The sequence below is a fragment of the Hermetia illucens genome, chromosome 1, assembly GCF_905115235.1.
Source record: "Hermetia illucens chromosome 1, iHerIll2.2.curated.20191125, whole genome shotgun sequence".
NCBI lineage: Eukaryota > Metazoa > Arthropoda > Insecta > Diptera > Stratiomyidae > Hermetia > Hermetia illucens.
This window is the reverse complement of record NC_051849.1, coordinates 98732581-98758046: the sequence shown is the minus strand read 5'-3', so window position 1 is coordinate 98758046 and position 25466 is coordinate 98732581. Positions and strand designations below refer to the sequence as shown.

Here is a 25466-nt window from a genome sequence, read left to right as displayed (position 1 = left end):
AGGGATTCACAGACCACATATTCTCATAATTTTTCGTGACAATCCCTCCCGACAGACAGACAGACAGACGGACAAACGGACATTGAATTGATTCTAATAAGGGTTTATTTTACACAAAACCTTAAAAATGATCACTGTCCGATATAATTATTTCGCACACTGTCACAAAAGGCCTGAATGCTTGCTTGGAGTTGCAACCCCCCAACTAAACTAAATTACGCTTCTGACAATATTTTTCTTCAGGTAAAATATATATTTGGAATTATATATATGTTTTAAGTCGTGTTGATTTCTCTGTAGTCACTCCCCGTCTATAACCATGTGAAGGGTGCTTTATAACACTTATTCGCATTACAGTGAACAACTACTTGTGAATAAAAGCCGCTTCGTGCAGAAAACGTATTTAATTGTAAACTAAATATACATGATTATATCATACAAAACAGAACAATTTACAATAAATATTTTTATATTAATGTTGCGAAATAACGATTCTCTCTCTATATAATAATAATAACTAGATTAGGGTTTTTATCTTTCTCTTTTTAGTGATTTCGTAATTTCTTTTTTATTTTCTTTATCAGGAGAGCCAAAATATAACAAGGTGACAATACAGTTGCAATAGTCTTCCATTCTCGATTTTATTTATTCCTACACTTCAGCCTTATGTCGTACCCATAAATTTACTGTATTGAATGTTGAGATAATTTAAAATTTATTAATTTTTTAGATTTAAACTTTATCATATTAGTACTTAGCGCATGTGAGCAGATTTTCTTTAAAGTTTAATTTTTATATATTTGCTTTAAATATTTTTTATAAGACCATAATTTAATCCACATACTTTCGGGTTTTCTATGATTCACAGGTTTAAATTTAATTTTAGTTGAGTTTTATCAATTCACTTTTTTATCTATAAATTTGTTTTAGACATATATATATATCTTTAAATATATAATACAATGGCTGAATGAAATGGACGACTATTGCAAGATACGTTCAAATTGGTGTGTTCGTTTGTTACTTTTAAGATCGAAATTTATACATTTCAAAGAATGTTCATAATTATTCATCCGTATTTTATGTAATTCATAATAAAACAGACTAGTATGGATTTTCTTCAATTATTTTACGCTTAGATACCGTTTTGATCCTTTTTAAATTCCTTTTAATTTCTTTGAGGGATGGTTTTTTAGGTTTTTGTTGTTTTTGTATAATTTCTTAATAGTTGTTGTAATATGTTTTGTATATAGGTAAATATGCGAATACTTTTAAATTGTCCTTAACTTTGAAAATCAATTTTGGTTTAGACTTTTATCTTTCTTGCTCTTTTATGTATAATTGCAACAACTTTATATAAACTAAATTTGTACAATAGACTTTTCCGTATATTCTATTCAATTTTATTCAGCAACACACGTAAAACCTTTTCTAACAAAAGTAAAAACGATCTGTCGAAACTTTTATATTTTTGGACAAATTGAGTTTGAATGTACCGATTCAAACATAAACAAAACATATGTTACATAATATGCATGACCTACTTCCGCAAGGGTTTATTTTTCTACTAATGTTACTTGTTCTTACTACCATCATGTGATAATAATAATTTTAATAATAATAAGTAATATTCTCTTTAAATCTAAGTTTTTTCTTAGCAAATGCAGGCACCCTAAATCTTAAAGCTTTTTCGCGAAACACGCTTTTTAGTAATTACATAGAACGAAATGAATACACTAAAAGGGTTCTTAATTCACTTAAAACAATTTCGTCCTTGACTTCGTAGAAAATGAATGGTCTAAGAGATACTAAAGATGAAATAATTGTTTCTACATTTCTATAGGGTTTTGTCATTTCCTATCTTCGTTACATAACTTCACTTTGGTAGTGGTTCACTTTTTCGTTTCGAGATTTTCTTATCATTTATAATTTGTGGCTTTAATATCGTAAGCTTGTTTCGTCTTAGGTATGAAGTCTATGAAGTTATTGATGTTTCTATTTTGTCGTAAAGCTTTCTTTTATTGTTCAACATAATGTTCAGTTGCTCATTTCATCCGGAGGTTGAAGAGGATTTCTTGAGTGGTTGTTTTTTTGATGATATTGAAACCGGTTAAGATCTAAATCCAAGCAATCAGGTTGTTTTTAATTTCGATTATTTGTCTTCCGTTATTCGCTCGAATGACTATTAAAGTGGGCCCCATAGTTTCGAATATTTTTAAAGAAAATTAAAAGTACGTTTTTTTAAAATCTAGTCTCTATGTTACTAATTTGCGTACTTTTGTGGTTCGTTTCTACTTTGAGTAATATTACTGAATGACCAGTAACAGAAAATACTAAGTAAATTCCGTTGGGTCCTCCGCATTATAAGGGCTGAATTTTAAAATCACTAAAACGGCAAAATATCACTTTTTTCCTATTGATGTGTGACTTGGATACTAAACAATTTGCTAGAGGAAAAACTTTTATTTGGTCAAATGTGTTTGCCAAGAAGTGCACATGCAGCCCTGATCAACGGGTCAGTTCTCTAAGGGAGAATTTGACTCAATATTTTCTTTCACTTGGTATATCAGATGAGAATTTTTCTGTAGTTTCTAAGGGACTGGAAAATGTGACATAATTAAAAACTAAATAACCGTAATACTCAAACAACAAAACGAGTTCCTTCTTATCAAAATTTATTCCAATGATTTACACCCTAAATTCACGAATTTTATTCATATTTTCTCCCCCGTCTCAATTGATTATTACTTTTCTAGAACCTTAGAAATTGGCCTATGTCTTTTTGCTTACTTATTTCTTAGTTGCTTCATTTCCTAGTCTTTATATAATAGTAATAATAATTTATTCCCATTACATAGTAAAATCGTCACTATTCAATTTTTCTACTATCATTATTTTCTCACGAGTTGCCTTGTTGCGTAAAAATGTCTTCTAATGAGTTACTATGTGATTTTGATGTTTCTGTTGATGTTGCTGTTGCTTCTGTTGATGTTGTTGCCATTGCTCTGAACTGGGCTTTTCGTTGTCGTTCCCTCCGTCTCGTGTATTTGTTGCTGGCCGTCGTGATTGAGGTTGACGCCGGACACACCATAGAATGCGTTTGTTGAGTTTGTGCAGGTTCGATTCAGCTGTTTAATTTACTGGAAGATGTGTTAACGTTATTATTATTTGTTAGAGAGGTTGAACTTGTGGCTGCAGCTGGTGTCGCCGTCGCAGCTAAAGTCGATGGAATATATGTGTCAGGCACCAAATGAGGCGTTCTACTCGATACCGGTGGCAGAATTGGACTTGTTGGCCATTGGAAAATTGCATTGTTTGTAGATGGTACACTCCTAAAAAAGTGTTGAAAGTTGTTATATGAATTGTTATGCTAGATAAATTCAGGAAGGGAGCGTATCCATTACAGTCCATTAGCTTAACAAATTACAAAGTACAATAGCTAAAAAATGCTAGCCTGTCAAGAATTTACTTCTGCTTTTGGGTTTAAACTATGATTCCGGTTGTTTGCTTTTACTAACCGATACGTTGAGATTCCCCAGGTGCAGGACTGACTCCATCAGTCAAGCTAGCTACTTAAAATTTACCACTTAATTTGAGTACTGACGATTCCTCCTGAGCAAGGAGAAATGAGAAGGATATTTAACACTGCAAAATCTAAAGTAGCAGGTGGAAAAATACATCCAAAATGTGATCGTTGTTGCGGTAATTAATTAGTGGATTCCGGGAATGAGTTAAAAAAAATAATGAATCTCTAACTTCAAACTTCCCAAAATTTTAGTCGCCAATGATATATCCCGTGCATATGCTAGGCAGTGAACCATACAGAAAAATGTGAGAAAATCATCAGTAAACTATCCATCCGCGGAAATACCAATTGTTCTTTTCTCAAATAATAATCAAATAATCAAGTTTGCTTATGAGAATTCCATCCGCTCGTGGGAAAAACCCACCATATGCTGTTTCCCTATAACTTATAAAAACAAGTAGGAAATTGAAAGCTCAGCGTTTCAGGCATGAAACGGTTTGCTGATTTTTTATATAAGAAGCTCGTAGTGTATTGTATATGTAATATATTCGATATTCAATTCGATGTAGTACAGACAATTTATTCCTTAGGGAATAGTAATTTAACAAAAAATGGGTAACTTTGACCGACACTAACTTCGTTAATAATAATAAAATATCCACCAAATTTACCAGAATAATCCTCCCTATTAGAACCTATAGCACTGCCAAATATTATTGATCTAGAATGAACGTAAGAAGCATTCACGGTTAATTTTCAAAATATAATATTATACTATTAGTAACTTGATTGAAACAGACATCGTAACGGAAAGTATTTTTTCAGATTTTTCAGATCGGTGATTTCTGAGATTCATTCCTTGAAGTAATTGACCGCTTTCGGGCCCCCACACTACTTTGAAACAAAATTTCGTATTTATCTTTTAGGTGTATGGGGACCCCCTTAAGTTGAACGTGGGAGAATATAATTCACCGCGTGTGTGGGCATTCACAGTTCCAAACTTTCCACCAAATTTTGTGTGAATTGGTGTAACCGTTTCTGAGAAAAGTGCGTGTGACAGGCACACAGCTAGACAAACAGCGAGCTTATCTGGCCATGCGGAAAATGCCACTAATAGCCGAAGACTCCACTTGGAAGAAGGTAAAATGTAACACTAGGTTGCAAAAGAGAGCCAGACCGGGCGCGCTGAGCATATCAAAACCCAGAGAGCTAACGTTCACCGAAATTTTACATAAGGTCAAAGTAGGTGCCTCCCTGACTGATGTGAATGGGAATCTCACGCGGATGAGACGTACACAGAAGGAAGGAGGTGAAGACTTGCGGAAGAAAACCGCGCTGTTACTAGATGTTTCGACGATCAAAATGGCTAAGGAGTCCGTAGCTATCTAGTGCAAGAACCTGGATGAAGTCACCGTAAAATCCGAAATCTGTGAAGCTTTGCAGACCCTATTAGGGCTACAACCAATGAGTGAGGTTAATGTGTTGATAAGTCTTTCCATAAATAGCGTCCATAATTCTTACCCACTGAACCAGCGAAAAAGGCGATTGCAGTAAGCAAAATGCGCATTGGATGGGCGGCCTGTCGGATACGTGCACATGAGTCTAGTCCAGAAATGCTATAAGCCTTGGCAATTTTGTCACAAAGCGAAAGCTAGCACTAGCCCACAAGATCAAATCTGTGGCGTAAATGTAGAGAAAAAGGTGATTTTTTTTTATTATTATAGCTGTTAGGCAGACCGAGCGACTAGAGAGAACGTCATTGAAAGATAAACTAAACTTCAACGCAAGCCCCTACAATCCCAAATTAATAGCCGGCGACTTGAAGGCATTGTCAGAAGAATGGGGAAGCAGAGAAACCAATACAAGTGAACGAACACTGTTGGAGATATTCTCGCACTTGAATGTAGCACTTGCCAACTCTGGAGGAGTCAACACATTTAGGAGTAGAGAATTTCAATCGTCAGTGACACTCTAATCAAGGACTTGCAGAGGCGTGTAAGCGAGAAATATACACGCAGCGATCACCAGGCTATCATCTTCCAAACCTCACAAAGGTATATTATAAAGCTATTAAAATTAATAATAATGAGCACGCCTGGAAGATACATTATTATCGCTAAGCGCACAAGAAAACATTTCGCAGGTTATCGCAAAATTGCAGCGGGCAAGTGATGCCTCTATTCTTCGGCGTAAAACTTTCCGAAGACGAAATTCGAATTTCTGGTTGAGTTCAGAAGTCGAGAAATGTCGGGAAAAATAGCTATCGCGAAGAGCAAATCCGTTTCAACCGAGTGTGCACCGAAGCTGACTCTGATCCACGCGGCGGCCCCTTAAAGGCAAACGTTACTTATCCTAAGCTGTTGCTAGTGGACACTCTGTTTTCAGGAGATATGCATTTTGCAAGTATTCCTCCAGTACATATAAACTCGGACGTGGGAGTTCTCAAGTTCTGCATGCAACCAAGAAGTTCATTGAAAAAAGACCCCAGTGGCAGAAAAAATCATCGAGGCGCCCGTCTAGAGGCCTCCAAATACATTGTACGCGTTGTTATTGAGTTTATTCTTGGCAGAAGACTGCACTGCGACTCGAAGGATGGACTCAAAATGTCCCGATAACTTGCGGGATGCCATAATGTCTTGTCCTAGACCCCTTCCTGTGGTTAGTCATGTATGATGGAGTTTTGACGCTTAGCCTTCCTGAAAATATGATAAACATTAACTTCGGGGATGATATCGAGATAATAGTAGTTCCTAATCGCCAGAGGGCTCACCTTTCAAAAATACAATGACTGCGCAACAACTAAAGCATCTTATGTCGCTGTAACGATTTTAAGAATACTACCGAACATTGGTTGGTCAAGACAAAGTCGACGTCTCCTACTTTCAAGGATAGCTAAGCCATGCACTTGGTATAGACTGGTACCGTTGTTATTTGTCTCAGGGGGGCTCTGATTGTGGTCACAAAATCAATCCGTATCTGAAGAAGACCGTAGGATTAAGTCTCCACGACAGGTACCTACGTAAACACTTATGGGCTTAATTGCCAATTGTTGCATTTTGTGTGATGAGCGTATAGGAGAAAGAATGCGTCACAATTTTGGCCTTGTTTTCATTAATTCCTAGACCAACTTCGTCGGAGTTTACAAAATCTCCTTTGCTGATATGAATGATGTAATGCGATGATCTAGTAGAACTTGTAGAACAATATGCGTTTTGTGTCCAACCTTCGTATAGACTGCTCCAGTGCCAGATTGAACAGTAAAAATGCCAGCCCATCACTTGGTTTAATCCGACGCTCGTCTCAAACGAATCTGTCCCGGCAAGCGTGGAATATTATCATTCTGGAAAGGTTTAGCAGTTTTTCTGGAATTCTCAAGATAAGCATTACTTTGTCCAGCACATTTTGGTCAATATTGTCATATGCGTCCTTGAAGTCAACGAATATTTGGTGGATGTGAATGTTGAATTTCCATCATTTCGCTAGCACCAGTTTGACAGTAAATATATATATAATATAAATCCAGTCGAAAAACCTTCTTAGCATTTACCAATCGTCTTATCGGCGTAAGGTCTATTTTTTCTCTAGTATTTTCGTGGAGATTTTATAGGACGTATAAAGTATTGAGGTGCCTTTGCAATTTTCGCACGTCAAATTGTCACCTTTTTTGTAGATAGGGATATATTACAGTTTTTGATCAGCTTCGAAAAGTAATAATTGAGCCCTTTTATTTGTTACATGACCATATTCTGTAAAAAAAAAATTGATCCTCCTTTTACATCTTGTATATAAAGGGATTCATAGATCATACGTTCTCACCGAATTTCGTGACAATCGGTCTAGCCGTTTCCGAGTAAATCGAGCGCGGGAGACAGACAGACATCGAATGGCTTCTAATAAGGTTTTGTTTTGCACAAAACCTTAAAAAGGACCTAGTATCAACTTCCATCTGTTTACCACACACAATATACACAAAATTACGTAGGCATAATCTGAAACCGAAAACTGGGCACTTCACATAAAAAAGGTTTTGTTGATTTTGCTTCCAAAAATGTTTAGGTATACAATGGTTACATTTATACATAGCTCATAATGTATATACGTTGAATATACCGGATTTTCAATTCGATGTAGTACTGACATGTTATCTCTTTCATGCGAAAGGAGAAATTTGAACCTACTAAAACTTTGTTAATAATAATAGGATTTCCAAAAAACTTCCCAGTTCCACGTTGAAACGGTTTTTACTCCTTACTAAGGCAGGCCTAGACCGGATACCGGTTGTTGCGCCGTTGATGGTGATTTTATGGATCTGGGATGAGTAGTAAATTTTTAAAATGGTAAATTTGTTTTTGAGAATGGGTCCGCGAAAGAAGTTATCACTTTATAGTTCCCCCTTTCTGAAAAATGCCAAAACTAAGCCCGGCTTCAGAAAGTACTTTCATTATATTAATTTATTATATATATATTATTAATATATTTGGTGCAAAAGAAGTGTATATCACTGCATGTTTGGCGACTCCAGCTTCCCACCAAATTTGATGCCAATCGGCCGTTTCAAACAAACAAATCATTGACCCAGTTTTCATTTTGTTTTACACAAATCTACAAAAATGCATGAGGAGATGTAATCGTAAGGGGCAACAAACACAGGCTTAATAATCCTCGTTGACAGATTAACCATGACAGGAGGATTAGGCTCCGAAGTATTTTCGGAAAAGTCGAAAATATAACGGATTTTACCGCAGGGAATGATTATATTCTAAATAAAAACGTAACATTTTATTGGCAGTAGGTGACTGTCTGCGCAAAATCTGCTTGGCCGCACCGTTCGAAGGTCAATCGCTAGTAATACAACTGGACAGGAATACCATGTCAAGCTTATTAACATTAGCATATTTATATATTAGCATATTTATATATTTCCTGATAATGTTCTACAGCTATATAAATCTTCATTTCGCGGCATCCTGACGCTTATAAAATGTAGGAATTAGTGAACGCTTTTGGCGTAATACGAGAATTGCAACGTGCAATTGTTCCTCATAGTTTACCTATAAAGAATAAATTTTAAAAAATATGTAACCGATGTAATTAATGCTGGTGGAATCAAAAATATTATACTGGATGTCCCAATTTCACGATTATAGATTGTTTTTTGTTAACCACATATTTATTTTATTGGATCTTTCTAGAATAGAAACTAACAACACGTATTCAAATCTTAGAGCTAAACTTCAGATGCGTTCCTCGGCAGTGCTGTAAAATACATTATTAATCAAGCCAGTAAACCGGAATCTCGACATTTCCGGTATGAAAGGTTTTGTTTTTTTTTCTTTTGGAAGTATATTTTAGTGCAGAACCACCCCATTTGTACGCAGCCTGTAATGTATATGCATATAGCATGTCCTACTACTCACTTTAGTGTGATATTGATATTTAGTAGTTTGGATTGCAGTAAATTTACACGGTAATAATAGTATGATAGTATGGGGATAGCATGACTCATACTATAATCTATATTACTGCAAATTCCTATAAATCTAGAATAAACTTAATGGGGGCTTCTAATCAATTTCCCCAAAAGTATAGTAATATACTATTATTAACTTAATTTGAGCAGGTATAGATGGGAGAGTTCGGGGGAATTCGTGTCAAATGGTAGAGCCATTTCTGAGAAAAGTGCGGTGACAAACGGAAAGACAGACATTGAACCGATTTTAAAAAGATTTTGTTTTACAAACAAAACCAACCAAACAAGCGAGACACAACGTTTTTTTCCTTTTTATCTACATTCTGGAACTTTTTAATCGAGTGACACTAGGCTGTTGTGGCAGTCCCCAAGCTAAAGGGTTAGCATGGAAAGCTAACCTTCCTTTATACGAGTACTTCACCACCGGTGATCACTGACTGGGCTTCCTCTCTATAAGCCCTTATTAGTATTATAACCGCTTGAGTCCCAGCTTAAAGTCTTTATTTAAAAACTAATACATACTTTTTGTTCTTAGCTTTATTTGCAATGCTTTCATCTTAATGTGCTTCCTCTATGTTAATCATCTATACAGATGCAAACCGAGGTCCTTTACAACAATCTGTTGAGGGATCATCACACCAATGATTGAGACCTTAGTGCAGAAATCAATTTTCAAATTTCTCTTTAGTTCTCTATATGATGATCTTGGCAATCCATTTATCAGAAATTTTAGATAGTTGCCGAAAATGTAATCAAATCTATTAATTGAGGGAGTGGAAAATTGTAGCTTTGTTTGGAAGTTCAAGCTTTTTAACACTATTCACGAAAAACACTATAACTCTGTAACGATGGCGAGCGGTGCTATCCACCATTAAAATTTCTACCATCGTGAACGGAATGCTCTGTATATTTGGAATACTTTGCGTATGAAAGGTGACCACAAGAAACTAATAACCATTTTTGAAGCGATGTTTGGTGGAGTAAAATACCACGTATATTGAAGATATACATATCTCTGAGAGGATTGACAAAATGTTGCGCCATATTGATCAATATTTGTTTTTACGATTGACAGGATACTCTTTTATCCAGTTGTGAAGTTTGGCCAATTGGCTCAAAATTTGGGCAAAGAGGTAAAAGAATTGCACTAAAGATTAACACCAACAAAGAAAGTTTAGAGTACAGAAGATGATAATGCTCTTCCCATTTGACAAATAAATATCAAGGAATTGCCGTTTCAATCAGCCTCTGCGCCGGTTCTCATTGGCTTAAATATTGACGTTTATCGTAGCTACCGAATTGAAATTGTCTTTCTCTCATTGTCTCCATGGTAGATTCGGTGCTACATCGATCAAGGTCGTCCATATTGAGACGTGATGATAGTGAGTTCTGCTACTAATCCAAGCAAAACATTTTCGTCTCCTTAATCGTATAGACTCAGATACAAAAGCGGAGACAGGGCAAGCAATCAACAACGATCCGATTTGGACAGTCGGTTCTCGTAAACACGGTTTCCTTCAGATTTCACCACAGTCACGGACACATTGATAGAAGCAACAATGAATACACTAAGCATTCAAAAACGAAAGTTTTCCATTATTAGCTGTATCCCTAATCACCCTATAACAGCCGATAAGTGGACCTTACTGGAGTTATTGCAAAATAGTTACGGAACCGTCAAAATCTTCGGAAAAGTTCTAATGTATTGCCAGAAACTGTTGGCTATTGCCAATGTAAATAGGTCTTTTGCGATTTAGTTCACATAGGAACTCACAAGAGCCACATTTCGCAGCACATAATTTAAATTAATCAGGATAAATGCAACACTAAACTAAGAATATTTTTGGAAGAGTAGCACCTTTTTAAAAATATGCTCCAATATGTTAGCATAGAAATGGGCGTCCTAACAGAATCGTGCATAAATATCCCATATCTGTTGTTAAAAACTAGATTGGATCCCCGCGAGAAATACAATACATGTAGGGGCGTCAACAGTCTCAATCTTTCTATCGAATTACCCGCCAAAAAGTCTAATCGTTTCTGATAAAACTACGTGCAACACACAGACAGATAGACAATGAACTGGGTTTAAAAAGGTTTCATTTTCAATGAAAGCATATTTTTATGGTACACCATCGAAATCTCAACGCATAATCCCAAGGATAAGCTTCCAGTTAGCTATCATGCAACTGTCAAATTGAAAGTCTCTGCAATTCCTAGGCCCAAAGGGTCGGTCTTCTATATGGAGATAGATTATTACTGCATTAAAGTCAAAGTCCTTGTACAGGTAAATAGCCAGCCGATAAAATTTTAAATTACGGTACATAAAAGCTCCCGTTTTCGCTGTAGTATCTTCAGGAGCAGCTTAGAACACGAACAACGACTATAGGGTGATAGAACTGCTTTCCCTTTGCTTGGCAATCACTGGGAAGGCACAAGGTTTTGAAGGAATCGATGTTGTCAGACTTATGATCCTCCTTACTAAATACTTATGGAGGAAAAATGAAGTCCAGAAACCATTGCTAGAACACTAGCTTATCGTTTTCTGTATCAAATTTTCAAAACCATTTTTGACGGCATCTATCCTTATCGAGCCTTCTTTCTAAAGGATATTAAGAGTTGAATTTGATTCTATAATGATACGGTCATCCTGAAAATATGTATTGAATAGTGCACTTTACTTTCTCTAAGTATGCGTATTGCATTTGTAAAAATTGCATTAAACTAGCAAAAAAATAAATGCAACGGGATTGTCGCACAAGGCTTGCATAGCGGCGGTTACGGTGAATTAATTCAACTTTGGTACATTTTACGAATCGGTCCTACGTCGGCAACGAATGACATTCACCGCCAGGTATCAAGCAGCAGCCTCTTCGAAAAGTGTGCAGAAACTAAATAAACTATTTAGATAAAATCCGTCTCAGGAAATAAATATGAATGTGCGGTCTAAATCAAGGCAAAACAAACAAAAAGTTAACTAGAATCGATCGGTGAAATACTTGCATAATCTACGTTGATTTTACATATGGAATACTCTTGCAAGGTTTGACTCTGTATCTAAATTACGTAACGTTGCATTCCGATGTATGTAGTATTAAAATTAGCAGATTGATAGCTTGTTGGGCTGCCTAAGCAATAATCTGATTTGATAAAACTGGCAATAAAACTAGCTGTTTTCTAAAACAGGACATCCGCTCTGCCATGCATAGATAATATAAAATTGTATCTCATATACTTTCTTGAAAGAATTTAAGGATTTTTTAAAGGTGAACGTACCAGAAATGATTGATTTAAGAAAATATCCAAAATATCTAAAGTTATTCCGATATGAACGATTTGTTAGTACTTAATCCAAACGTAACGTATGTGTGTACGTGTAAGGCAGATTTTTATTCACATTAAAATTTCATTTTTGCTATTGCATCTCCTCGATGTTTGCACCCCTGACAATGATAAGCTCTTCGGTTGTGTAGGCACGTGGCTGTAAACATATGGATATGTAAAAGGATAAATAAATAAATGAAATTGAACAAAATGTTAGAATTCAATGTACACTGTATAATGTTTACACTTCACAACGATATAGTGTGTAAAGGATGTGGTTCAAACTAGGAAAATGGACAGATTTCATATCTCGAAATGGAGAGGTGAAAAGTATGATAATTACATGACAGAGGAGGGTTTACGTAGATATACAGGAGTAGACAACACACGAGAACGAAGATATTTGTGCGAAACTACTTTGGTTTGTTCAAAGATGGCGGTGTAACAAATTAGCGAAATCGACTTCTATTTGCTTATATTGTAAGACAGACTTTGTGGAAGACTCACTGCAAATCACATCGAAATATCTACAAAACACACATCTTTTCCCCAATACTAGTTTAATAGGTATGAAAAGAAATTTCAAAAAATAAGTGTTGTGCGAGGTCAAAAATTTGGTAAGCTAACCTGGAATGTGGAAAGAGTAAAGGTGAAACTAGAGGTGGCGGCTGCGACGGTTGTGCAGACGCTGTTACTGCAGCATCCGGATGCAGAAAATTTCTCCGCTGTTCCAACCGTTCTTGATGTTGAGTGAGACACCGTGTGACTATCTCCGGTAATGACTCCATATGATCCTGCAATGAAAACAGCAATGAAAATAGCAATTATAGTAATTAGTACCGTTATTTAGGACGCGGACATGTTGAAGGAAAGACCGCATCTATTAATAACGTTTTCAATAACTTCGAAGAATAGATTCGTATCAGGACTTGTAAATACAAACTAAAACGCTCAATATTGGGGGTCAGAAACTATAGGGCGGAGGTTATCAGGTTATTTGACTCGGCTTTTGTGAACTACGAAGGAAGATCTAAATGTCGCAGTAGCAAAAGTGGTGGCCCTGATCTTTCACGCCAGGCAGTAGACACCGGTATTTGCTAAAGGTTGATCTCAACTCTTTATTACACATTGTTTTCATGATTTATTATTTTTGGTGTACTAACAACATTTAGATTTCAGTTGTAATGTCAAATGTTTCTTGATTCGAATAACTTATAAACTTTAGTTAATGATAGAACAATTAAGTGGTGAACAGTATTAACTTGGTAGTGAAATTCCGCCTCTCGTGAAAGAAGTGCTAATTAGGGTGACACGTCGATATGAACTGCCCTTTCAAATAGACGGGAAATTATCTCCGCAATTAATGCACTCAAACGAAGTAAAGCCGCTGGAGTCTGATAATTTCCCCGCAGAAACACTCATCGCTTCTCCTGCAATTTCTGCAGCGTTGCTACTTCCACTGGAATGGAAATTCTGGGAATTCAAGATCTTTCCTAGGGAGTGAAAAAAGGAGATAATCATTAAGATTTTGAAAAAGAGAACCCATTTTAAGGGCGAGATTTGCAGGAGCATCTGCATACTTTCTGCCGTCGGAAAGCTAATAGCTATGTTAAAATACCCTAAAATGCATCAAGGAACATCTTGGAAGTTTGATGGATAGGAAGCAGGCTGACCACATGAACACTTTGCGCATAATTTTAGAATAGAGTTCGGAGTTCAAACCTCCGTTCCATTCGCTTTTCATCGATTTCAAGAAGACCTCCGACAACGTCAACAGAGAGTGTGTCTGGAGTATCCTACGCAGGAGGCAGGGAACTAATAGATTTTATCAGAGCGATCTCAAAAAATTGGAAATCGAAAACGGGGTGCAAGGTTGCATCCTATCACCGATATTATTTCTCCTTATCATCAGTTGCATTCTTCATAGTGTCTTGTCCGAAGGACGTGCAGGGCGGACTATGATATGTTTTGTCAAATACCTTTCACTAGGTAGATGGCATGTGCTTACTCTCTTACCGAGTCATGGGTCTTGTTCAGATTGATGTTGGCGGTGCCGCCGAGTCTAATGTTGTTCGACGCATTAACAGTGGTAGATCCGTTTTCGCTGTTTTGTCTAAAATCCATAAGTCGACATATTTCAACACTAGCGCCAAGTTGAGACTGTGTCGTTCTAACATTTCTTCTGTGCTGCTATATGGAACTAACACATAGAGGGTGAATTCCACTGTTACTCGAAAGCTTAAAGCCTTGGTCAAACCCTTCGGCTATGGAGTAAGTTTTAGCTTCTCAGTAAATACTGAAGTTTCGAATGTACCACGATATAGAAGTTGTTCACAGTATCTTAAGCTACACTCTTTGGGAAACTTCGATATTGAATAGGCATGCAGAACTCTAAAGTTGTACACCATAAGCACATTGAATTTCTAGTGTAGCTTGTCAAATTTATTGAATTGACAGTACAATATTTTAATTTGAGTTTTTTGGCCTTAATATGTTTCCTCCAAGTAAGTCTTCTTTCTAGGTGTATTCCAAGGTATTTTACTTCCTTAGAATGAAAATTTGTTATGCGGTTGATCTTAACTAGAGGGCATGTTCGCTTTTTCAATATGAAGGTGGCAAGGCTAAAATTGTCCATTGTCCAAATTATTTTATGTGATTCTCAAGGTCTCAAGATGTAGCACCAGGATTCGAATATATGCAACGTACGATCGGCAAAGTTAGAGGTGGATCGGAGTTAATTTGTGAACAATCCGAGGACACTATCTTAAGGAACTCCCTCTTTGATATTAGATGTTCGTAATTTTTTAAAACATTTCATGGCTGTTTTAGGTCGTTACGGCTTAAGTACCTATGGCCGTTTTTTAATTGCATGTGCCATGCTATCCTAATTTCTTCTTCTTTCCAAAATACTTGAGTTAAATATAAACGCCAGTGTTTATTTGATGTGGTAAAAAGACGCAGATACGTTGAAATTGAAAATAAACAAAAATAATATGAAATATGCAGATTTTGATTGCTTTCATTTGGGTCCGCCGATTTTCAACACGCCGAAAACATACTGTCCCCAGTCGCCCTTCATTACATCTTAAAAATATCAAAAGACCATTTATATTTTGTTGCAAAAAGCAGGTTCCCCCAAGGTCTACTTCTGAAAAGTTGGCTACTTTCAATTATTCACAACTATATATGGACACTGGTTCTCAAATTGATGTTCTCTGAAAAATCTACAGACATTCGATATTTAATTTTTATGAATTAAATTGTGCATTCTAGATTGGGTTCATCCTTTTTGTTGTGAGATGGAGACGACCTTTCGTAATCATTGCGTGAAACGGGTTGAATGACTTATGAATTGCAAATTCGAGCTCTTTGCATCTTGTTAACCCTGAATTGGCAATGACTTGATACTACCCAATATATAATCGTAGCATTTGCGACTTTTTGAATTAATGGAAACAATTTTTTTTAAAAATATTTTCAGGCTATCTTTTCTATCGTTAAAATTGAAATAAAGCAGTAAAACGTATATATTAGTAGTAGACCAAAATTAATAAAATGAAAAGCAATTTCAGTAGTGATGGGATAAATCGAAGAACATAGAATTTTTCCAAACGTATTGCTCATTGAAGGTTAGTTTAATGGCTTGGGACATTTTCCTGCAAATGCAATTTTGTTAAAGCAACTGTGGATATGTGCGTGTATACAGCTGGTAAGGTGGACGTATTCTATAATATTTTTCACGCCATTTAATTACTAAAAGGGCGCGTGTTACTCATCGTTTTAGAAAGGCTAATAGTATAGAATAGTATAGATTCCAGGGGAAAACGTGCATTGGTATAAACGATACAGCATAAAACCAAGGAAACACGTGCTGAACCGTCACCAGTAGCTCTACTACTAAACCATACCCCCAATTCCACGTGGTAATCGTTGGAAGTTTTTTCTTAATGAATAACTGCGAACGGAGATGGATGAAGACGTGTATCCCGCATCTAAAATCGGGACAAATTGTACCAACTAATTCTGCAGGTTAGCAGTTGAGTAAGGCTGATAACCCTACACGGAAAACCGAAGTTAAGGAGCCACGAAAGGAGCATCGGACTGGATTGACTATACAACGACGATTCCGGCACCGAAAACGGATACACGATTTATGAATTTTCTCGTGAAACGAGCGTCCACTATACAGAAGCTAAAAGATAAAAGCTGCCAAGCAGCTAGCCAACAGGTTGTCCAAATATAAGACTAATATAACAGCGTGACAAGAGATGCGCTGGATCTTAATTAGGCGATACGTTGGCTTCCAAAGGTTGCATAATAGCAACGGACTACGGATTACCCAACTAGCAGTGCCGCACTAAATGGTTGTTGAAAGGGTCTGGTTTGCGCACAAAGCGGTCCACAAAGCTACATGGGCCTTTCTATTTTCAACTTCCAATCAAATTGACCACGTGCTAATCGAACGTCGCCACCACTCAGCCTTGATGAATATCAGAACATATAGCTGGACTCGGACCACCACCTTGTTGGCATGGTGCGCCCAGCTCGAATAACAACACCACGTTGAATCCCTCCGGGTATCAGGTGAGAGTGAACACTGCAGCCATCCACAAAGAAAGCTCTATCCTCCATCGATGTTAATCTCAACCTGGAAAAGGTCATTCGTGAGGCTGATATAAGTGGAAGCGACACCATTCATTCAAATCGAGCTGCACATTAATGAAGGCAAGACGGAATATATAGTGGCATCGTCGGCATCAAAAACGAAGGAAACAACAATAAATTGCACTGGTCAAATACAAACCATAAAGATAGGAGAATACAACTTGATAATTTCCCCTATCTAACGTCGCGAATCACCACGGAAAACAGTTATAACGGCGAAATCCCTGCCACGGTTATTGGTTGCCAATGGAACCTAGGCTATTTCAGCTTACAAAAATGGTTCCGCACGAAAGGTTTCACCATAGGGTCATAGCTTTTACTGTACAAGGCAACGAGCTTGCCAGTCCTGATGTTTTGCTCGGCGACGGGGGCTCTTAGCAAGAAAAATTGCGAACTCTCGGCCGTGTTTGACAGACTCATTCTCCGAGCATTTTTTCGCCTCATAAAAGAGGATACAGGATTTTATAGTCTTTATAATGATGAAATCTATGTGCGATACCATGACCGTCTGGTTGTGTGTGTCACAACATTAAACTCAGAAGTGAGGTTGGCGTTTTCCTCCAGCTTCGTCAAAAAGGAAAATATTCAAAAGGAAGTTGCGCAGGCGACGTTGGTATTCATCAATTACTCAGTGTCAATCATGGAGAATGAAACTTTGTACCAAAGACAGTTTTCAAAAGACAAACCCAGGACCGTCCACCAAACGTGATGGGAAATAACGATTCACGCAAATAGGAAAACACTGCTGGATATGAACTGGCCGAAGCGGTAAAGAGGTTTATTATATTGGGAAGTCTCAAAAAGGCCAGATTCCGAGTTGGTCCTTCGTGCTATTGATGAAAGTCAAACACTACTTGTCGATACTATTTAATTTAAGTATAATACATTCCCCTTCCAGCAAGAAGAAAATCATAGGTGAAATGCAAATACAATCCATTGATCAAGAGTGAAGCAAATCTATTTCATGCATGAATAATGATAGAGGGTGTGTGATCGTACTTAAGGCAAATTAAAATAAACTGATAAGATGGGAATATTCGCACATAAAACCTTGAAAATGGCAACTTTGACATAGAGTAAGAGATTTTTTCTTAATCAAGTATTAATGACATTGGTAGTTTTAGGTTTACTTTGTAAACAGTGGAGATAGTATATCAATAGAAAAAATAGCATTCTACTCAAATCTTTTCAAAATTGGTTTAGACACAAATAAAGATTACATTTTTGTAAGTGAAAGTAAGTAAGTAAGACATACCTGCAACGCCTGCATTTTGTCCTCTAAACTTGATAGTCTTTCCTCAATCGCATCCTGCCTTGTTGACATATCCGAGATAATCTCGTACACCGTATTTTGTGTCTAAAATAGGAAATGGAGTCTGAAATCCGTGGAAACATAAATCTAAAGTTAATAGTTACTTACTTTGGCCATATCGGTTATTGTATTTGCATTATCCATAAGTTTTCGTTGATCCATTTTTACTTTTCGTAATCTGAAACGATTAAGTGTTACATAATTCCTTTCATTCTTTTCCCACATTCTATTGAATTTGGTCAGTCATTAATAATTAGTTTTTGAATAAATATAGTAGTGCAGAAGTGAACAGTCGAGCATTCATCTCAGTCAGTTAGTTAAGTTTAAGACATATATTGTTTCCAGAAACTTACGCATAAATTGCTAGAAGGAATTTCCTCTGATGCGTCCGCACTCGTCCAGGGTTAACTCTTTTCACCAGCCTTGTGTGTTTATATATCAGCCATGTTTCTCGCAACACATTCGCTGCCGCATTTTTTAGCTAAAACACCAGAATGGAGTAAATTAGTGAATATTTATATCTTGAGATTAGCGTTTTAATTCAATTTTCCAAATAATAGTATTCTTCTCCTTACAGGACCATAATCATAAAGTGAGGCTACTAATGATTAAAAAAAATTATGATAAGAAGGTAAAAAATAAAAGAGGGTTTCATCGAACTATAATTTGTTTTGCCTTTTTCCTTTCGCTGTATCTGATAGACAAGGGAAATAAAAGTTGCATCTTTTGCCCACCGATCAAAAGTTTAAGGATCAAATGCTTTTATGTAGACAGCCAAATGTAAGAAAACCAAGATATGATATTGCTATTATATTTTTTTGTTTTTATAAACATATATTGAATGAATTACCCATTCTACCCATCTTAGATAGAATTTGATAAAGTGACATTAAGGTATAAATGAAGTAAATTTTAAATCGAAGTATGTCTTATTAAATACGAATTAAAATATGTAGATTTTATTGTAATCACAAATCCAAACAATTTGTAAATAGATTGTAAGTAATCTAATAAATCCATTTCAATTTTTCTCAGAGAGGGAAATCTAAATATTTTGATCCAAATCTAGCAGGTCATTGAAGAACTTCTGGACAATTTTTCTGAAAATCGATAGCCCGGGCCTACGTCTTAATTCTTAGTACAAAACCACAGAATCAATCCGCTTTGAACCCACAGGATTCCATTATTTTTCTTTTCTTATAGCAAGAGAAGGGAAACCTGCATCATCTACCATATAAATCATTGTGAATTGAAAAACACTGCAAAAGGAGGCAGCCAGAATTAATGATTTACTATATCTTTTCACATCGCAGAGTACTCTACTCGCTCATCCGAAAAAGTAGCACAAGAAAGCGCAGGTGCGATGGTCAAGTTGTTCGAGCACCAACGTCTCCATCTCGTTACCAAATATTCGAATTCCGGTCATCATGGATGTTTCACTGCTGTTGTTGATGTTCACTGCTTCAACAGTAACGGTATCGAAAATTCTACACTGAACTCTATGTTTATTTGCAGAAAAATTCTAATCAAACTATCAAACGTTTACCTAGAGTTGATGACGCCTTTGGAAAATTTAGCTACCAGAACCCTTTTGATTTGAGCATCATCATTGCTGGGAAATGGGAATTATGAACGCCCACGCATGCAGTGCGCTACATCGTTCTACGTCGGATTCAAGGGAATCTCCCATGTATGCAAAGGGAGGTGCAAATATTTTTTTCACCGAAATGTATCAAATGAAAGGTTGGAATTAATACTTTTTAAGGTTGGTCTCAGTTCTGATATCTAATGCATTAGAATTCCCTGCAAATTGATCATTTCTTTCACTGACCCATTATAAGGTGTCTTGGTCCGGTCTATTCAAATAAAGTCAACAATATTGCTATAATTTTTAGTAATTGACTGCAAAGTCTCCATTAAGTTCTTCCTAGAATGATGAAATTTTGCAGTAATATAGGCTATAATATAAAGTATAATACTAAGTTTGGTGGAAATTCACTAACCAAGTTATCATCATCAACGGCGCCACAACGGGTATCCGGTCTAGGCCTGCCTTAATAAGGAACTCCAGACATCCCGGTTTTGCGCCGAGGTCCACCAATTCGATATCCCTAAAAGCTGTCTGGCGTCCTGTCCTACGCCATCGCTCCATCTTAGGCAGGGTCTGCCTCGTCTCCTTTTTCTACCATAGATATTGCCCTTATAGACTTTCCGGGTGGGATCATCCTCATCCATACGCATTAAGTGACCCACCCACCGTAACCTATTGAGCCGGATTTTATCCATAACCGGACCGTCATGGTATCGCTCACAGATTTCGTCATTGTGTAGGCTACAGAATCGTCCATCCTCATGTAGGGGGCCAAAAATTCTTCGGAGGATTCTTCTCTCGAACGCGGCCAAGAGTTCCTAGTTTTTTTTTGCTAAGAAGCCAAGTTTCCGAGGAATACATAAGGACTGGCAATGCCTTCATTGATGTGCAGCCCAAGATCTCGCGCTAATCGCCGCCTGCTCGATCTGGATGAAGGAAATTTGTTCTTCTCGGGTTGTTCTTCCCATGATGTCGATATCGTCAGCATAGGCCAGTAGTTGGGTGGACTTAAAGAGGATCGTACCTCTTGCATTTACCTCGACATCACGGATCACTTTCTCAAGGGCCAGGTTAAAGAGGACGCATGATTGGGCATCCCCTTGTCGTAGACCGTTGTTGATGTCGAATGGTGTTGAGAGTGATCCTGCTGCTTTTATCTGGCCTAGCACGTCATAATATATCTAATTTGTCGATTCAGTGCAATTTCTAAGGCTTGAATGTCAGCAGCACGCGAACTCTGACATAATAGGTACTAATGAGACGAATGTCCACTCAAATATTTTTATATAAAAAATACACGAAAATCTTTCATACCTGAAGCCTCGAGCTTCTAATTTAACGAATTATTTTTTTTTATAGTCATTTCGTGCTGAACTAGTTCTCACTCGATTGAAGTATATTCCAACGGTGCAAGGGAAGTATACTACAATGTCGTGTAAATTCTTGGGATCTTACTCTAGAACGAGCCTAATCTCCTTTCCAAACAAATGCATGATGGAAAATAAAGTGCTCTTCCAAACGAGGTTGCAGTTACCTCGCAGGAGTTGCCACAGATAAATAGCAAATCTGCCGAATTCTAAATGCTTTTGCTCTGAATAAGCACGTTGTCTGGTTGTGGTGAAATTTTGCTACTGGTGAAAGAAAATTTATCTCCGGCAGGATGTAGTGGGTAAATATAAGAAAATCTAAATAACGTAATGTAAATAATGAACGAAGGTATTTTTTGAGCTAGTTTCGGTTCGGATAAAGAATTACGTTCTTTAGGTTATATGCGTTAAGCAGTACACTTAAATTTTTTCCAGAATAGCCTTGTATCTTGCGGGTTATATTTAAGTTGTAGAAGATTTTCAGTAAAAGGTGATCAGTTCACTTGTAGCAATTCAAACTAGAAAGAATACAATCTGAATAATTTTGGAAACACATACTTGATCGAAAATCAAGCAGATGCACAGGATTAAGCTCCATGTAGATTTAGCACAGGATATAGATTTTGTTGGGTCGGGGTAGAAGAGACGTCGGTAGACTATTTCACGGATAGCGATATCTTATAACTCAGCAAATAGCTGCCAAAACCGAGAACGTTATTGTGGACCTACATTGCTGCGCTACACGACAAGGCGGAAAAAGAGAAAAACTAACTGACTTTTACATATAGGGAATTTTCAGGCGAGCTCTCCTTTTTGCTGAATAAAAATAGTCTAATCTAATCAAATCTAGTTCCGTTCCATTTCGTTCTCTTGGCTGATCTTCAGGAGAAGGAAATTTTGAGTAACATTGAAATAGATGAACGTTCTGGGATTATCAGTTCTAAAGCATGCCAGAATTTAGATACTTTTCAGTCACTTTTATTTAAAATTACTTTTGAAAACAAGCCACCGTTGAACAATCACCAGAAAATTTTTTAAATAGGAACATCAGTTGCACCATCTTTTCATCGACTTCAGTTATGAAAGCACAGCCAGTATATGGCCATGAGGGAATTTGGGAAGGAGGAAACTAACAACGGTCTAAGGCAAGCGGATGCCTTATTGAGCATCATTTGATGGTGCCATACCAATGCGAGAGGTGCTATCCTCTACAAGTTCGCACAACTGTTCTCCAATGATGACGAAACTGGCATAATAGAAGACCAACCGGAGATGTACAAATTACATTCATCCAGATAGAACAAGTCGCGATCCGCGATATTAAATTAAGGTTTTAACAAGTGAAAATCATGATATTTGAAGACAGCTTAACTATTTTTCAAGACAAATTAAGGAGCAATCTTCGTTTGCCAAATAGAATAACGCGCATAAAATATTAGTTAACGATTACGAAAGCTTTTTTGTAAATAATAACAATTTTTTTCGAACTCAGAAATGTATTTTGTCTTTTTTCTAATTGGAAATGTATAAGTCTGGTTGTTCCAATTAATATATGAACATGATGATGCAACTACCAAGTGCAGTAGTTAGAAGCGATTTGCATTAATTTTTTTTTAAAATAAGAAGAAACTTTCTTAAATTCTAAATAACAACAATGTATTAGTTACAAAAACATCATTTTCATTTGTCAGACCATAAATTTCGCTTCATCGTTAGCTTATCATGGAGAAGAGTTCATTTGCCTTGAAATATTATTTTTTTACTTCTTAAAAAGTTAATTTCCTTTGTTGAAGCATTAATTTCATTTGTGAAGTCGTTAATTTGACTTGTAAATGATCTATTTGTATGCAGATTACGCCTCGAAAAATCTATATAAGATCAAGCGCACGCTTTTCCTTAGTCCGAGATTCTGTGAGAATCGAACAATTTCAATGTTGATAATTTAGATAATTACCTTTTTTCTTATGAAAAGCAAACAGTCTACATATGTTAGATAGGGTATTTGCCATTACATTCTAAACCTGGACATTGCATCCCAATTTTATGAAGCAGAAAAAATGTATGAAAATTACTTGAGAAACTGTGAGTGCTACTTGCCGAAGTTCAGTGCATCGACAGTTAATGTAGGCGCATGGTAAAAGTTTTAAGGGCACTGTTGTCTGCTATTCAAAGTAAGAAAGTATTAGCGAATACACGTAACAATTTGGAAATTCTGGTGGTCTGGTCTGCCGGTTTCAGAATAAAGATACTCGCTTATATGCAAAATCTGATTCATTCATTATTTTATACTGACTTCTTTTAGTTTATCCCACGTTAGGCGCCATTTTGGTAATGATAGAAAATAATCTTTGAATTATTATTTGATTCCCAATGGGTTCGTTTTTTTGGAAACAAAATTTTTGAATATTGCGTTGTTAAGTTTTCCGAAGCTTATCAACCATTCCCTTTCCAATTTTGACCACCTATTCTAATTATGTAGCTATAAATCAAGTCAAATAGGTTAAAATATAAAAATTTACAACTTCTATAGAATAAAATGTCGAAAAGAACAAATAAACTTTGTATTTGATAAATTTTTTGCATAAGAAACTTTGGTTAATGTAGATGTGAAGGCAATAGCCACTTGTTTAGTGATCATAAATCTTTTTGATTTTTCATTTTTCATTTCTTCCAAATGGGAGATTTGTATAATACATATCATACATTCAAGAGTATATTAGCCGAACCCGAAGGCATTAATTCATTACATATAAAACAATTCGCTGAAAAAAGTCACAAAACAGACATTGTTTTGAACCCATAAGGTGGCTTACGTACTTCATACGTGACTTTCTTCATTGTTTTAGGCTTATAGCAGAAAACCATAAATAATTCTTATTAAATTTCGCAGGTCAATCTAAGATTTTTTTTAAGTAAACTTGTAAATTTATTGGACTGCTTACTAGCAGGCTGGATTTACGGAGAAAACGGGCACAAACACCGTTATATATCTTTTATAGATAGAACTGCTGAGGATGATTTGAAGCGTACATTTCTAGAAAGCGCGATCAGTTGGCATTACTAACAAGGAATAGGATATAAATAAAATATAAAACATAAATAAGCAGTTTGACTAGCAAGTTGAATGTTTCTAGTAGAACCTATACGCACACGCAACACCAGCAAAGAAAAGGTAAATATCAGACGAACAAAGAAAACGCGGAATGTCTAAAAAACACATACTATTTAATTAGAAGGAGGATCTTCTATGATCTTCTTAAAATTAACCATTTCAAATAGCAGCATTAAAGTATATGGAAGATAACATATGTGTGTGTAGAAAGTCAAAAGATAATGGAATGCCAAGCAGAAAGCCACACAGAGAAAACGTTTGTAGTGCATGTTAGTTTCGTTGTTATTATTTTCAGTAGAATTATATCAGACATAATGTGTAGACCATGTCTACCTGCCATAATTACCCTGTTATGACAATCGGTTTCAATTTTTGAAGTATACTTCTTCTAGAATATTTTGTGTCACCTAATTCCAAGGCAACAATTCTAGGGAAACGAATCCCACTACATTATATATCCAGAAAATAGAATTGTTGTATGTTTAATATTTAAACACATAACTGACATTCTCATTGCCTCGTCAAGACGGCCGTAAGAATGTGGACTGTGGATGGAACGCTTTCTACAAGATTGTATCAGAGCAGATCATCCCGGTGAAATGACGGAGATAGACTTGCACGAAGCCTAGATCATTTCGAATAATACTGGTGGTCATTTTCCAAATGCTGGACACATATTCAGGAAAATTGATATTGGCGTCAACGTATTTACATTTCTGAACATTTAGGCGAAACGTCAAAGTTTTGTGCTAATTTCAATGGCGCGTAAGACAGAAATAATCACGTCCATTTAGGAAACTTGTACATAAATTGATTCGATCATGGTTTGCGAACTTCCTTATTAACATTAGCTAAGAGTTCATTCAGAGTTCTCTGCACATGCCTCTAATGGCGATTCTACATTGTCGGCCAAATGAATTACGATAACACGGAATATGACGTAGTGACGTAGCCAGTTTTCCATTTCGTGGGGTTATTGGTATTAATCTGATTACGGTCCATTCAGTTATAAAACAAAGAAGGTTCAGCTGTATATAGGTTCAAAAAACATTACTTGTCTCATTGTTTACAGAAGACCTCCGCCATCCATCATTCTAGT

General features: G+C 36.4%; 1 protein-coding gene across 9 annotated transcripts in view; it reads right to left on the bottom strand.

The window, feature by feature from the left end:
• Positions 1-389: 389 nt before the first annotated feature.
• The window catches only part of LOC119646808 (small conductance calcium-activated potassium channel protein), an 818793-nt gene continuing 793716 nt past the window's right edge, over positions 390-25466 (bottom strand). For all 9 annotated transcript variants that reach the window (XM_038047402.1, XM_038047404.1, XM_038047400.1 and 6 more), the window contains 5 exons: positions 18651-18778; positions 18406-18475; positions 18241-18342; positions 12948-13114; positions 390-3332 (listed from right to left, as the gene is read on the bottom strand). In XM_038047402.1, coding sequence (XP_037903330.1) covers positions 3125-3332; positions 12948-13114; positions 18241-18342; positions 18406-18475; positions 18651-18778 — 675 coding nt within the window. In that variant the 3' untranslated portion in view covers positions 390-3124. The remainder of the gene's footprint in view (positions 3333-12947; positions 13115-18240; positions 18343-18405; positions 18476-18650; positions 18779-25466) is intronic.